Source organism: Podarcis erhardii (assembly GCF_964252035.2).
Source record: "Podarcis erhardii genome assembly, chromosome: 15".
Taxonomy (NCBI): domain Eukaryota; kingdom Metazoa; phylum Chordata; class Lepidosauria; order Squamata; family Lacertidae; genus Podarcis; species Podarcis erhardii.
The window spans coordinates 28,696,954-28,712,140 of NC_138505.1; the positions used below are offsets into that span (position 1 = coordinate 28,696,954).

Below are 15,187 nucleotides of genomic sequence, written 5' to 3' on the forward strand. Positions count from 1 at the left end.
TATCTACTTGCACTTTGACATGCTTTCGAACTGCTAGGTGGGCAGGAGCAGGGACCGAGCAACCGGAGCTCACCCTGTTGCAGGGATTCGAATCACCGACCTTCTGATCGGCAAGTCCTAGGCTCTGTGGTTTAACCCACAGCGCCACCTGTGTCCCATGATTTAATGTACAATACACTAACTAATCTCTGCCTGGTTTTATTTTACAAGAGTAAAAAGCTGCTCACACAACTAGGGGAAAAATGAGACTTGAATGTTGCTGTGCTGTGCTGGTAACCCTTGCGATATAGAGTCATGGCAACTTTCATTAAACCTCTAGGTAAGTTGCAGCATTTAGGACTTTTTAGTTTCGGGAAAAGGCAAGTTAAGAGGTGACATGACCGAAGTTTATAAAATGATGCACGGCATGGAGAAAATGGATAAAGAAGTTTTTTTCTCCCTCTCTCATAGCACTAGAACTCATAAGATAAAGAAACTCAACAAGTTAGAAAATTCACAACATATAAAAGGAAGTTTTTCACGCAGTGCATAGTTAAACTATGGAACTCGCTCCCACAAGAGGCAGTGATGGCCATCGACAAATGACTGTAGAATAGTAGACAAATTCATTGAGAGGGATGTCAAGGGCTAATAGACATGATGGCTATGCTCTTCCTCCACATTTGGAAGCCGAAATGCTTTAGAATTCCAGCTGCTAAAAACCAGAAAAGTGAGAGCTCTTGTGCTCGGGTCCTGTTTGTAGGCTTCCCAAAGGCATCTGGGTGGCCACTGTGAGAACAGGATGCTGACTAGACAGACCATTGGCCTGATCCAGCTAGCCCTTCTTATGTTCTTCTGATATAGACAAGTGGTGCAGTGAATTCCAAGCGCCACCCATTTCTGCACACCTGAAATCATTAACACACAATGACTTATTGGTTCCAAGAGAGACTAACTAAATGGCTTTCTAAGATCAGAACTTCATTGCCTGGAAAGCCTTCCCTGTAGTAGAGGGATGGCCAACCTGGGGCCTTCCAGATGTTGTTAAGACTCCAACTCCCATCAGCCCCAGCCAGCATATCCAATGGTCAAGGATGCTGGGGGCTGGAGTCCAATGACATTTGAAGGCTACAGCAATAGCCAGACTCTGGCATACTTTGCCAGTCCCAAAATTAATCAGGCTCCCACTTTGTGAGCCTTTCACTGGAACTGAAAGCACATTTCCCTGAAGATTCAATATATTAACACTTCCTAATACTGCTCCTAGTTTTAACTTGCAATATGTTTTACCTCTGCTGCTGTTGGTTTTTTATTTAGGCTTTCTGTTCTTATTACTTTTACACACAGTTCTTCAGTTGTACACGTACTTTTTATTGATTATATACTATATAAGTGTGTTGGATGCTGCTCTGGATACTGTTGGTAGAAGAGCAAAATATACAAAAATAAATTACTATTTTTAAAAATAAAACCAACCTTTTCCAGCTTTGGGGGATATCATGCTTACACATCCCATAACCAAAGCCAGGCTTCCTGTAGGCATCTGAGAGCAAAAGCTCTGGCCCTCCCAAGCAGAAATACCAATTCTCCACATCTGCCAATTGCCACACGTCACTGAGAAGTAGCCTGAAAGTCATTCCCTGGATGAATAATGTAAAGCTGGAAAGTGGCTCTCATATATTCATCAGAATTTTTCCAACAGTGATGTTGAGAGCTGCAGGCATACCCTCGATTTGTGCCGAATCTTTATCCCAAGGCTTTCTGTGTTCAATAAATAAAAACATACGCCTGTACAGACAGAATCAGAGGCACCCAAACACAAACAACAAGGTCCCCTTTGTGTCACATACATCATTTCAACTACAGTCTTTCTTTCCTTGGCTCCTGGGCTCATGTAGCATAGAAGGCGACAAAGATCAAACCTGATGCCTGGCCAAAAAAGGCTTCTTCTACCTGTGTTACTCCTTGCAGCTGACAAAAGTGCAGCAGCAACACAGGTTCGGAGGGTAGACACAATCCTGAAAATCTGGGCAGCCCTTCTTGTCGCTATTGTGTCTATTCTGTCTGCTATATCCGCATACTCTGCTATGCATGGTCCTGCAGAGGAGAAAGAGAGATGCCGTTCCTCAGAAAAAATCCGAGGCTTTGCGTCTTTTAGGCAGCTGCAGCAGATTGTCCGTGATTGAGGTGGGGTCCTGAGTCCCTGGTGTTTGAGACGCTGTCCTGGAAGTTGGGGTGACAGTGGGTGTCTGCGGCCCACCTGCCGGGGTCTTGTAGCCAGGTGTGCTCAGGTGTGCAGGGGATGGGGTGTAGCTGGCTCGGAGGGCTTTGTCTGTGAATTTGCTGGCAGTCCTGTTTACTAAGCGTTGCATGGCTGGTGACATCGCTGGGTTTAGTCCTTTGGGAGTAAGACTAGAAGAAGAAAAAGAAACACATGGGTTTTTAAAATAAAACCAATAATAATTTTAGTTAAGAGACGACTTGCATTGGTTGGTTGTGACTAGGTAAGGCTCTATCTGCAATATCCATGTAAAAGTATCATGGCACCGCTTTAAACAGTCATGGCTTCTTCCAGAGGCTGCTGAGAGTCGTTAGGAGACCCCCTATTCCCCACACAGAAGTACAATTCACACAGTACCCAGAAAAGAGGATTGTTTACCTCCCAGACATAGCCCAGGCTACCAAAAAGGTACCTGAAGAACAGATGAAGCAGAGCATTCAATATCTACCACTAAGCTAAGACATCCAATTTCTTTGCTTCTAAATATCAACATCCAAAATTCAGGTTAGCTATTCTGGCACTCTAAAAATGCCAAGTCTTCCTGTTCCCCCCCCCCCAATGTGTTTTTCCTCTTGAATGCTGCAGTTAGCTTTTTGGAAAAGAGGCCCCTGATTTTAGCAAAGTCTCACCTGGCGAGGTTCTCCGTGACTCTTCTTAAAGCTTCCTGCTTTTTTGCTCGGTTCTTAGCAGCTGCCTCGTTGGCCATCTTAAGCCCTAGCCTCTCTCTGCGACCAGGCTCCAGGATCTGGGAAAAGACCAGGGGTTACCGGTGCTAATAATAACAATAATAATAATTTATTATTTGTACCCCGCCCATCTGGCTGGGTTTCCCCAGCCACTCTGGGCGGCTTCCAACAAAGATGAAAAGTACACTAAAATGTCACATATTAAAAACTTCCCTGAACAGGGCTGCCTTCAGATGTCTTCTGAATGTCAGGTAGTTGTTTATCGCTTTGACATCTGATGGGAGGGCGTTCCACAGGGCGGGTGCCACTACCGAGAAGGCCCTCTGCCTGGTTCCCTGTAACTTGGCCTCTCGCAGTGAGGGAACTGCCAGAAGGCCCTCGGAGCTGGACCTCAGTGTTGAATGCTCTGCTCGGGCAGAACGATGGGGGAGGAGACGCTCCTTCAGATATACTGGATCGAGGCCGCTTAGGGCTTGAAAGGTCAGCACCAACACTTTGAATTGTGCTCGGAAACGCACTTGGAGCCAATGTAGGTCTTTCAAGACTGGTGTTATATGGTCTCGGCGGCCGCTCCCAGTCACCAGTCTAGCTGCTGCTACACGAGAAACTCAACTTTCCAGCCATAGGTTCATTGCTCACTTGTGCTTTTGCTATGAAAGCAATGTAGCCAGAGGTGGGGAACCTATGGATGTTATTGGATTCCACCTCCATCCCTGCATTGAACATTTCCAGGGCAAACACAGAAGCTCTACACCTTGTGCTCCAAACTCTTCAAAAGTGCTACTCAAACTAGGGCAGTAAGAGATCTTAGAGCCTAAGACTGGGGTAGGGGAACCTGTGGCTCTCTAGATGTTGCCTGACTACCTCCCATCATCCTCAACTACTGAGATGTTGTTTAGGGCTTATGGGAGTTGGAGTCCACCATCCAGAGGGCATCACGTCAGCTACCCCTGGGCTAGAGTAATGGATTGGTTCAGAGAGACCCGGGTTATAATTCCAGGTATGAGACAAAGCTCACTGGGTGATCTGAGGTTGGTCACCATCTCTCAGCCTGACCTACCTCCCAGGCAACTGGGCAAGTACGTGGTGGTGAGAGAACTTAATATGTCGCCCTGAAGCGGAAACAGAAAGGTGCACACACCCTTCTCACTTAACTGCAAAAATACACAAGAGTGTAAAACTGAAACACCCTCTATCTGAGCCACCTTCTTAAAGTTGCTTTGCTTTTGCAAGAAGTATACTGGTGGGTTTTTTTTTACAGAAAAGGTACATCAAGGGCAAAGATGAAACACTGATCTCTAAACTTTGATGTGCTGGATGGATGTGCTGGATAGCTTTAATAATAACTGCCGTCCATCAATGCCCTCCCACTGCATGCAATTTTGACTGCTAGGAGACACGCATTTCTTCTTCACCTTTTTGCCCATTTATCACAGCAAATGCAGGTGTACTGCAAAGGGAGCAGACGAGCTCTAAAGCCTTTGGGCCCAGATGACTGTGCAGTGGGTGATGGGGTTGAACCAGGGAAAAGAAACACCAGGCATCAAGATTCCCTTACCTTCACCATAGGAAGCGGGCAGCAGGAGAAGACCCACAAATGCCCTGCTGCTTTTATCACTTTGTTCCCGCTGGCTACTGGTGCACACTCAGAGCAAGTCAGCTCGGGGCTTTAATATGCCCGAGGCTAGAACAGATGTTTCTGATGCCCAAGTGGCAATTGCTGTACCTTGCATGCTATTTCAGCCAACTTCCCAAACCCAGCTGGAAGCCACAACCTCATTTGTGCAGCCAGGCTCCACCCAGTTTGCACAGCAGACAATGTTCTGAGAAACTCGCCCTTTAAATACCTTGAAGGCTGGTCCAGGGGTCCTGTCTACATACGGCGTGTCAGAGCCTTCTAACCTCAAAGGGGTGCTTTCAATCTCACCCCACGTCATAAGAGGGGAGTCGTTCACACCTATGAATAGAGTTTCACAAGTTAAGTCTAATGAGACGGACTTATGACAGGCTCTTTGCTTAAATATTGCCAGTTATAGCTTGAACTGCAGTTGTGGTAGCCTTCAATTAAATCCACAAGAACTACCTTTGGGGGGGGGGGGAATTGTGGTTGCCCAATTGCTATGCAGCCTGACCCTAGCTAAGCAGGTCAGTAATAAAGTCTAAACCACAGAGCCTAGGGCTTCCCGATCAGAAGGTCGGCAGTTTGAATCCCTGCGACGGGGTGAGCTCCCGTTGCTCGGTCCCTGCTCCTGCCCACCTAGCAGTTCGAAAGCACGTCAAAGTGCAAGTAGATAAATAGGTACTGCTGCGGTGGGAAGGTAAACGGCATTTCTGTGCACTGCTCTGGTTCGCCAGAAGCGGCTTAGTCATGCTGGCCACATGACCTGGAAGCTGTCTGCAGACAAACGCCGGCTCCCTTGGCCTATAGAGCGAGATGAGCGCCGCAACCCCCGAGTCGTCCGCGACTGGACCTAACGGTCAGGGGTACCTTTACCTTTTAATAAAGAGTTAAAGGGACAGGCACCCTCTCCTCTCCATACCTTAGCTGACTGCCCACAAACACTCTCTCCATTATGTGCTCCCTATTACTAGCCAATGCCAGGAATCACAATGTAATTGTTTACTCCATGAGCCATCCCCTTGCTTGAACCTGTTAGAAAGCTATGCTTTCTTCCCCATAACCCTGCAGAATTATCTCCTGTGGCTGAAACTGCCCTTTCCCAATGAACAAGGTTTTGTGGACTGGGGGGGCTAAGCATTCAGTCACATTTGCTAATAAAATATCAGTTTTGCCTTGTCTAAGTGCAAGCTAATTTATTTTTCTACAACACAATTCTCGGTATTCCCCGCCCGCCTCTTCTTACCGGGAGCTGGGGAGGGTGTGGCCACAAATCCATATCCATTGACCTTTGGCGATTCCTGGGGAATGAGCTCCTTCCCATCAGGACCTACTTTACCCTGCTTGTACTAGATTTCGCAAAGGAAAAAAAAGAAAAGTTTGGTAACAATTGCTTACATAGATTCAAAAAGCTTGCTTAACATTTTATGTATTTTTAAAAATTATTTCAAATATTTATACCACTTAATCCTGAACCATCTAGTATAGTATAGTATATACTAGTATACTAGTATAGTACAGTACAGTATAGTATATAGGCTCTGACTCTTTAACTCCTCTAAGGCAGATCTTGCATCAAGCTCCCCCCTCCCCAACTTCAACAAAAAAAATCTGCTTTTTTGTCTTAAACTGATTCTTCATCATTTGATTATTTTATAATGTTTGGCCATATACTTCACTGGTCATATTTGCACCTGATGCTAAACCAAGATTTAACACGATGCTCATAAGCAAGGAAGATCCACAACAATCCTTCGGATCACACACATCCCCTCTCAATGGCTGGCAGAAGGACTTCAAAGGCTTTTACTCATAGGTTTTACTTAAACCTAGCTTTTTCTGTCATCCAGACAAGGAATTGTGGTTTAATGTTTCTGAGCCAGATTTGAGGTGCTTGTATTCATTTACAAGGCCCTTTAGCAACTTAGTCCAGGATATGTTAAGAACAGACTGATCCTTTTTATCCCTGTCTAATCACTAAAATCCTTGGGGGAGTCTCAGCTGGAGGTCCCCTGTGGCTGAACTGCTCGGCTCATAAGCCTTGCAACTCCCTCCAAACTGAATTAGACAGGTGCCCTCCTTGCTGAACTTAAGAGGCACGACAAAGGCTTTCTTATTCAAGCAGGCATTAAAAGGTAGTGTTTGTGTTTCTGTCTGGTTTTACGATTTTTATTGATTTACTCTCCGCATGGTTAATTTTTATGTACATCGCTGACAAAGGCCAACAATTGAGCAGTATAGAAATGCACTAAATACAACACATAGTTGTAATCAAGTCACCTTCAACACCCACATCTGAAGCTGGCTTATTTTGCAACTGATCATGATCCCCTGTCTGGGTGTTATGGCAAGCTGTGATTAATAGGGGAGGAGTAAAAGCTTCCAAAGTCATCCTCCCAGCTGAACAAGGAGCAAAAATGTTCGCATCCACGGCTTGCTGTGGTTCCCTCCTGTTCATTCACCACGGTTTTGTGCAAAATGCAAATACAACCACTGACGGTCAATATAAACAGAGGAGAGCAAATAATAATAATAATGATGATGATGATGATGTATTATTTATACCCCGCCCATCTGGCTGGGCTTCCCCAGCCACTCTGGGAGGCTTCCAGCCAAATATTAAAATACAGTAATGCAAAGTCTTCTGCAAGAGGCTCTCTCCACTGGAACTCACCAGCCTTCTCTTTCCTATTTAAAATTGCATTTAATCAGTTGAAGGACTTTAAAGATGCTCTGCTTAAAGCTAGTAAGGGTAGAATTTTCCCTCAGCTGCATGTATGGGGGGTGGGTGGAATATATAATTTTAAGTGTATCCATCTGTAAGGATGTGGGAAAGTTAAATCAGCTCTCTAACCTGAGCATTGAGGGCTGCTGCCTGTTGGAGCTGGGATTTGCTCAAGGCTTGGCTGAACGGATCCTTCAGGAAACGGGTGTTCCTGTGGACAACTTCCCGTGGCTTTTTAAACACATTCTCCTCTTCGGGAACACCTGGAAAAGGCAGAACATTAGCATCAGACCGGAGGCCTGATATCAAAGCAGCAAACAAAAGTCTTGCCATTTGCAATTTTAAAAGAAAAATGTACTCCCATAAGCTAAGAATGAAAACTCAAATAGAAGAATAGAGGATGAGTTTTCTCACAATTACACTTCCATGCTCATCTCTCAATGGTGCAGGGAATGAATCAGTATTCCCCCCCTCTCTACCCCATAATATTAGAACTCAGAAGGAGCACCTCAAAGGCAGCAATGACCAATTAGGCCCAACAAAATTATTTATTCTGAAAAGGTACAGAAAGATGAGAAGACACACAGGGAAGAAGATGCAGAGAATCCTGTCCGGCGTGTGTGTGCGTGCACATACAAACACACACTTACAGCTATCGGTCCATTTGGCTGTCTCCATTTGCTGGAGACTCTTGCGACATCACTGAGCTCACCTGGTGGGTAATACATGAGGGAATTCTTAGCCTTGTACTCCCATGTCTCCACCCCAGCTTTTCCATTCGCCAGGGCCTGCTGCTCTTCTGCTGACGGAAGTGCCAGCTGCTCCTGGTGCCGCTGAAACAGATTTGGCAAAGATCTTCAGTGATGGGCACAAACGGTAGTACATAAGAGTGAAAAGGTGCAAATTAAGTGGGCCTGCAATTTACTTGGGGAGTATATAATTATTATCTTATAATAATTATAAGATATGCATGCCTTACTTTATTACTTTGTGTAACGCTTTGTGTCGAAACAGGGCTCAACCCCATTTTTTCCCACTAGAAGTCAAGACTGTGTGTATGGCACATACTGGTTCATCTACAGGCCCCAAGCACTTGACCATGACCAGATTGTTTGGCTAGAGTGAGTTTGCTGCATACCGTATTTTTCGCTCTGTAGGACGCACTTTTCCCCCTCCAAAAATGAAGGGGAAATGTGTGCGCGTCCTATGGAGCGAATGCAGGCTTCTTGGCTTCAGCGATAGCAACGCGAAGCCTCCAAAGTGCAGAGGGAGTGCTCCCTCCACGCTCCGGAGGCTTCGCGTTGCTTTCGCTGAAGACTGGAGAGCGAGAGGGGTCGGTGCGCACCGACCCCTCTCCTTCTCCAGGCTTCAGGGATAGCTGCCTGAAGCCTTTGGAGCGCAGCAGGAACTTGCGCTGCACTCCGAAGGCTTCAGGTTCCTTTTGCTGAAGCCAGGAGAGCAAGACTCTCCTGGCTTCAGCGAAAGGAACCCGAAGCCTTTGGCGGGCAGCGCGAGTTTCCACTGCGCTCCAAAAGCTTCAGGTGGCTATCAGCGATGCGCCTGTCATGCGAAGCCGGAAGAGGAACAGAAGGGTCTCCTTCTGTTCCTTCTCCAGCTTTGCTGAAGGGGTGCTGCGCAGTTCTCCCCTTCAGTGACGCACCTATCCTGGCTTCTGCCTTAGCCCTGCGCAGCCTCTTCGGGCAGGGGGAGCCTTCATCCCACTGCCCTGAAGAGGCTTGGCGCAGTTATCCCAGAAGCCAGAACAGCCACACGGTATCCCAGAAGCCAGATCCCTCTTGCTGTTCTGGCTTCTGAGATTCAGAAAAAAAATAAAAATCTTGTTTTCCTCCTCCCAAAACTATGTGCGCCCTATGGAACAAAAAATATGGTATGCTTCAGGACCATAGGTGATCATTTCAGAAGAGAACGCAATCTAAAAGTCTTAAGGGAGGGCTGTGTTAGTGGTACTGTCTTACAAGGGAACATCAGTCTCCTACATAGAACTATTTAAATAATGGAGATACACAAAGCTCTTTCCCGCACCTGGGCAAATTCCTCTTCTGCATCGTAGAGCCATGAATGCCTGGCTCTCTCCTTCTCTTCTGCCACGTCCATGATCTGCTCAAAGGAAGCGTTATCCTCGCTGGTGTGTTTTGCCAAGAAGCTGTCCAGGCTGGGCAGAGCATCTTTGCTCTCTTCTTCCTCCGTTTCACCTTTAGGAAAGTGGGGAGGAAGCAAACACAGGTAAGACTTTGAAGTCCTGCCTCACTCCTTCAAAGGATGGTGTGATGGGATAATGAGCTGCTTGTGCGTAAAAGCTTGATCCCTCTGGGGTTTGGCTGGTCATCCAAACCGATGCACTAACGGAGCCCCCAAAGCATGACTCCGTCAGTCGCTGGTAGAATCTGACAGTGGGCGTCTACGGAATTTACGCCAACATAAAAGCTGTTTGACGGACATGCGCTTTCGAGACTCTCTGCGTGACAGTTTCCGGCGAAGGGTGGGCGTTCCCAACGGGGGTCCCGTTACCTCTCCACTACTCTCACTGGAAGCATCCCAGAGCCTCCCCTCCGCTGTGACTCCTGCACTCCCCCTGCTGGTTCCCTCTTCTGCTGCAGATTCTCTCCTATTCTCCTGGAGCCTGTCCACCACCTGTCTCTCCGATGGCAGTTCCCTGACAGATGGATTTCCCAATGCCTTTAAACAAGGCACCAATGAGGATACCAGAAGCTACGACACAATACAACTAGAGTTGACAGGGAATGAACCTGAGATCTTTTTGCGTGTAAACCATGCGCTCTTATATCACCAAACTGCAGCCCTGCCCCCCCCCCCATTTTTAATACTAGGGATACCAGGAGGAATTGTTTCACATCCTTCTCAGCCCTGAAACCAAACAGCAACATATAGAACAACGCAAACAAGCAAAATGAGAATTTCTTACCTTCCTCTGTAGTTTTCACTGGGAGTTTGGGTTTATTCAATGTGGAGGGGTCACCGGGATGAACCTCGGGTGTTTCAAACGTGGCTGGAGTAACATCTGTTCAAAAGTGTTTTTGAAAAAGCAATGCTTTAGGAATGTATTGTTCCAAGAGCCAGCATAGACAAGACTCCGGTTCAAATATCCACTGAGCCACAAAGTACAGTGTGTGTACTTGATTAACACAACCCCCATCCACCTAAGTACCTCACAGGATAAAAGGGGGTATCACATATCACATGTAGGGAACCTTTGGCCCACCAGATGATGCTGAACTACAAATCCCATCACCCCTGGCCACATACTTGCTGATGGGAGCTGTAGATCAGCAACACTTGTAGGGCCAAAGGTTCCATAAATGCTGCCTCTAACTCTTTTGAGAAACAGAAAAGACTGAAATGAAAAGCAAAAAAAAAAACAAAACAAAACAAAAAAACCCCAAAGAGTATTCTGGCCCCGTCAGCAGCATTATATGCAGGTTTCGGTGATGCATCTAAAATTGCTCTACTGAGTGTTCTTTGCAAATCATAAAGACACCCCCAAATGACAAAGGAACATGTTCAAAACTCTATGATAAACATCAACACCAATAATCCAAGGATCCAAATAAATTCTTACATGGTGCAGGGGTGTCTTTGGAAGTTCTCCCCAAGGAAGAGCCAAATTTGATGGCTATCTGCCTCATTTTCTCCAAATCACCACTTTCTTCAGCATCTAGATAGTCCTTCTGAGCACGCAATTTCTCAACGTCAGGGAAAAAATCCCTTTGGATGATTTTCTCCAGGCTCTGCAAAATGCCAAATTAACAATGTTTCAGGGTAGGAGGAAAATAAAAAAATGAAAGGAACGCATAGTATAATTTTGTGGTCTGCACGGCAAGATCCTCAGAAATTTAGCTTAAGTAAAGCGGCTTGCTGGCCCAGGCCTGTCAAAAGTTCGACCCATGTGCCGTGACACCTTAGCAATGTATTCCATCTTACAATGTACCTGAGAAACCACCCCGAGACCTGCAAGTATAGGGCATCATATAAATTCAATAAAATAAATAAATGCCTTGTTTTGCACCCCAAGAAACAAAGGTTTTGATCCAAAACTCAGCTGGCCTAAATTAATATAACCACTGTCACCAGTGGAGATAGAAAACAGCCATCATGACGAGCAGACTTACGACTTTATAAGATCTGCCTGTTGGCATCACCCACATATACTTATTTTTCTTCTAAAGAAATATGTGCAGGATATTGCTTCTCAAGCAAGCCAACACCTGAATGTCCAAATCCAATGTCTGTCAGTTGTTCTGCAATGCTGTCTTCCTTACCGCCCTTCTAGTGTATGCATTTATTTTATTTTATTGATTTTCAATACATTATACATACTGCCAAGGACCTGCCCAACCCACCCGTGTCCAAACTGCTTTCCCACGCCATTGTGTTGTTGCAAAAACAAAAAACCCACAGGGATCTTCAGTTAACGGGTGGGATATAAATACAGTAAACATAATAACAAGAACCCTTTGATGTAGACTTGAAGGGGGGAAAATATAATGCATACACAGAGAGAGAGAGAGAGAGAGAAAAGGCCTGCAGTTACGTGCCGGGCATCTCTCCAATGGTTAAAACTGCATACAGTGGTACCTCGGGTTAAGTACTTAATTCGTTCCGGAGGTCCGTTCTTAACCTAAAACTGTTCTTAACCTGAAGCACCACTTTAGCTAATGGGGCCTCCTGCTGCTGCCGCCATCGCCGGAGCACGATTTCTGTTCTCATCCTGAAGCAAAGTTCTTAACCTGAGGTACTATTTCTGGGTTAGCGGAGTCTGTAACCTGAAGCGTATGTAACCTGAAGCGTATGTAACCCGAGGTACCACTGTATACTAATAAACACATTAGAAGTTTAATAATTATTATTATAGTTATTTATTGAATTTATATACTGCCCTACACCCAGGGGTCTCAGGGAAGATCACAGAATAAAATCAAGATATAAAACCACAAAATACATAATAAATATAACAACAACCCAATAGTCCACCCTACTATAAGCAAACAAACAATAATACCCCGCACAGCACCACACTGTCTCTCCAAACACCCAAGACAAGGAAATGCCCTGCCAGACCCCTCCACTCCCACTGAACCCTCCACCCCGCCAGACCCCCGCTGTCACCGGACGCCCGATCACCCCACCAGACACCCACCGCCAACCCCCCTCCCACCAGACCCCTCACCCCGCCAGACACCCCTCCCCACTCCCACTGGACCCCCCACCCCACCAGACCCCCTCCCTCCCACCAGACACCCACCACAACCCCCCTCCCACCAGACCCCTCACCCCGCCAGACACCCCTCCCCACTCCCACTGGACCCCCCACCCCACCAGACCCCCTCCCTCCCACCAGACACCCACCACAACCCCCCCTCCCACCGGACCCCTCACCCCGCCAGACACCCCTCCCCACTCCCACTGGATCCCCCACCCCACCAGACACCCCCCCACTCCCACTGCACCCCCCGCCAGACCCCCCCTCCCACCGGACCCCTCACCCCGCCAGACACCCCTCCCCACTCCCACTGGATCCCCCACCCCACCAGACACCCCCCCACTCCCACTGCACCCCCCGCCAGACCCCCGCTGTCACCGGACCCCCGATCACCCCACCAGACACCCACCGCCAACCCCCCTCCCACCAGACCCCTCACCCCGCCAGACACCCCTCCCCCCTCCCACTGGACCCCCCACCCCACCAGACCCCCTCCCTCCCACCAGACACCCACCGCCAACCCCCCTCCCACCAGACCCCTCACCCCGCCAGACACCCCTCCCCACTCCCACTGGACCCCCCACCCCACCAGACCCCCTCCCTCCCACCAGACACCCACCGCCAACCCCCCTCCCACCAGACCCCTCACTCCGCCAGACACCCCTCCCCACTCCCACTGGACCCCCCACCCCACCAGACCCCCTCCCTCCCACCAAACCCCCACCCCACCGCCAACCCCCCCTCCCACCGGACCCCTCACCCCGCCAGACACCCCTCCCCACTCCCACTGCACCCCCCCCCGCTGTCACCGGACCCCCGATCACCCCACCAGACCCCCTCCCTCCCACCGGACCCCTACCCCGCCAGACCCCCCGCTCCCATTCCCCTCGCTCGCCTGGATGTAGCTCTCCTCGTCCAGGACCCTCTTGCTGCTCTTGGGGGCCTCCTGGGCCGCCTCCTTCACCACAGCCACGGCGCCCGCCTCGGCCGGGACTGGCACCAGCGCTCTGGCCGAGGCGGCGGCGGCGGCGGCGGGGCCCGTGTCGCTCATCTCTCCCGCCAGGCCCCGAAAATCCCAGCAACGGCACTTCGGTCGCCTTAGCAACGCGCCCGGGGGTCCTTCGGCCGCACGCAAAGGCCCGGACGGGGCGACGCACCCTCGCTTCCGGCAACAGCGACACCGACGCCCGGAAGCGGCGCGGCTAGATCCCACCCCTTTCCCCCCTCCCACGGAAAAGGTCGTGGGGAACCGCAAAGGCCTTCGGGATTTGTAGTGTCTGTGAGGGGGGAATTGCCTGGTCAGGAAACCACGCCTCGCTCCATCCGTCGCCATAGAGGTGTAAGCTGTTGATGTTGCCAAACAGCTGCAGCTTCCGGGTCTCTTTGGAAGCCGAGGTGCGGCTCGGTTTGGTTCAGCTGGTCTGCATTGCAGGGTTGGCGTGGTATCTCTTCCATTGGCGCCACTTGGGGTCCAATGGGGATCGAATGTGGCCCTCCAAGTCCAGCCCTCTAAAAGCTCCCCAGGGCACACACCTCACCCTGAGTGATTGATTGATTGATTGATTGATTCTCTTTCTCTGCTGCTTTTTATTCCAATAAATCCCAAAGCGGGGTGTGCGCTAATAACTAACAATAATAGTTTCATAATAACTGCCCCTCATTTATATAAATGCCTGCCATTATTATGTGGGAATGGTGCTTATTACAAGGGTGAAGATATCTCCAAAGTTGGGAGATGTACTTCTTTGCTTTTAATGACTTTGATTATGTAACACAGCTCAGTGGCGTGGCGTGGGTTGTCAGCACCCGGGGCAAGGCAAGTAATTTGCACCCCCTAACCCGTGGATTTGCGCCCCCTAACCCATGGATTTGCGCCCCCTAACCCTAACCCCCAGATGTTGCGCCCGGTGCGGCCGCCCCCCCCCGCCCCCCACGCTACGCCACTGACACAGCTGCAGAATGACAATAAAAATGTTGCTATTAATTAATGCGTTTTTGTGTGTGTTGTACATTGTCATCACTTCCCCCCTCCCCCGTGAAGCAAAAGAAAAATATTTACTAATAAATAAATAAAAATCCCAAATAATGGAATTACACTGCACTAAACACAGTGAAAGGGTTAAACCACAGAGCCTAGGACTTGACGATCAGAAGGTCGCCGGTTCGAATCCCCACAACGGGGTGAGCTCCCATTGCTCGGTCCCTGCTCCTGCCAACCTAGCAGTTCGAAAGCACCTCAAAGTGCAAGTAGATAAATAGGTACCACTCTGGCGGGAAGGTAAACGGTGTTTCTGTGTGTTGCTCTGGCTTGCCAGAAGCGTCTTACTCATGCTGGCCACATGACCCGGAAGCTGTATGCCGGCTCCCTCAGCCAATAAAGTGAGATGAGCGCCGCAACCCCAGAGTCGGCCACGACTGGACCTAATGGTCAGGGATCCCTTTACCTTTACCTTACTCCTGTATTTTAATGACTTGTCCAGCTCCAGCCAATGAATGCTATCAAACAGCACCACCTAGAGTATGTAACACTGTTACTGCAGCCAAATGAAATGCATCGTCTTCATTGACAGCTTTTAGGAATGATATGTCATCCCAGCCAGTTAAAATGTTACTATGTATCTAGCCTAGAAGTGATTGTATCCTGCCTAAATCACTGTAT

At 48.5% G+C, this 15,187-nt stretch overlaps 1 protein-coding gene across 1 annotated transcript; it reads right to left on the reverse strand.

Moving 5' to 3' along the window:
- Positions 1 to 411: 411 nt before the first annotated feature.
- ESS2 (ess-2 splicing factor homolog) lies at positions 412 to 13,876 on the reverse strand. The gene is made up of 10 exons (XM_081842783.1): positions 13,424 to 13,876; positions 10,888 to 11,056; positions 10,234 to 10,329; positions 9,333 to 9,502; positions 8,002 to 8,122; positions 7,419 to 7,552; positions 5,811 to 5,913; positions 4,794 to 4,903; positions 2,890 to 3,005; positions 412 to 2,391 (listed from the first exon to the last, which is right to left on the reverse strand). Exons 1-10 carry the CDS (start codon positions 13,859 to 13,861, stop codon positions 2,106 to 2,108), a joined length of 1,743 nt encoding a protein of 580 aa, XP_081698909.1. The 5' UTR covers positions 13,862 to 13,876; the 3' UTR covers positions 412 to 2,105.
- Between the last annotated feature and the right edge of the window lie 1,311 nt (positions 13,877 to 15,187).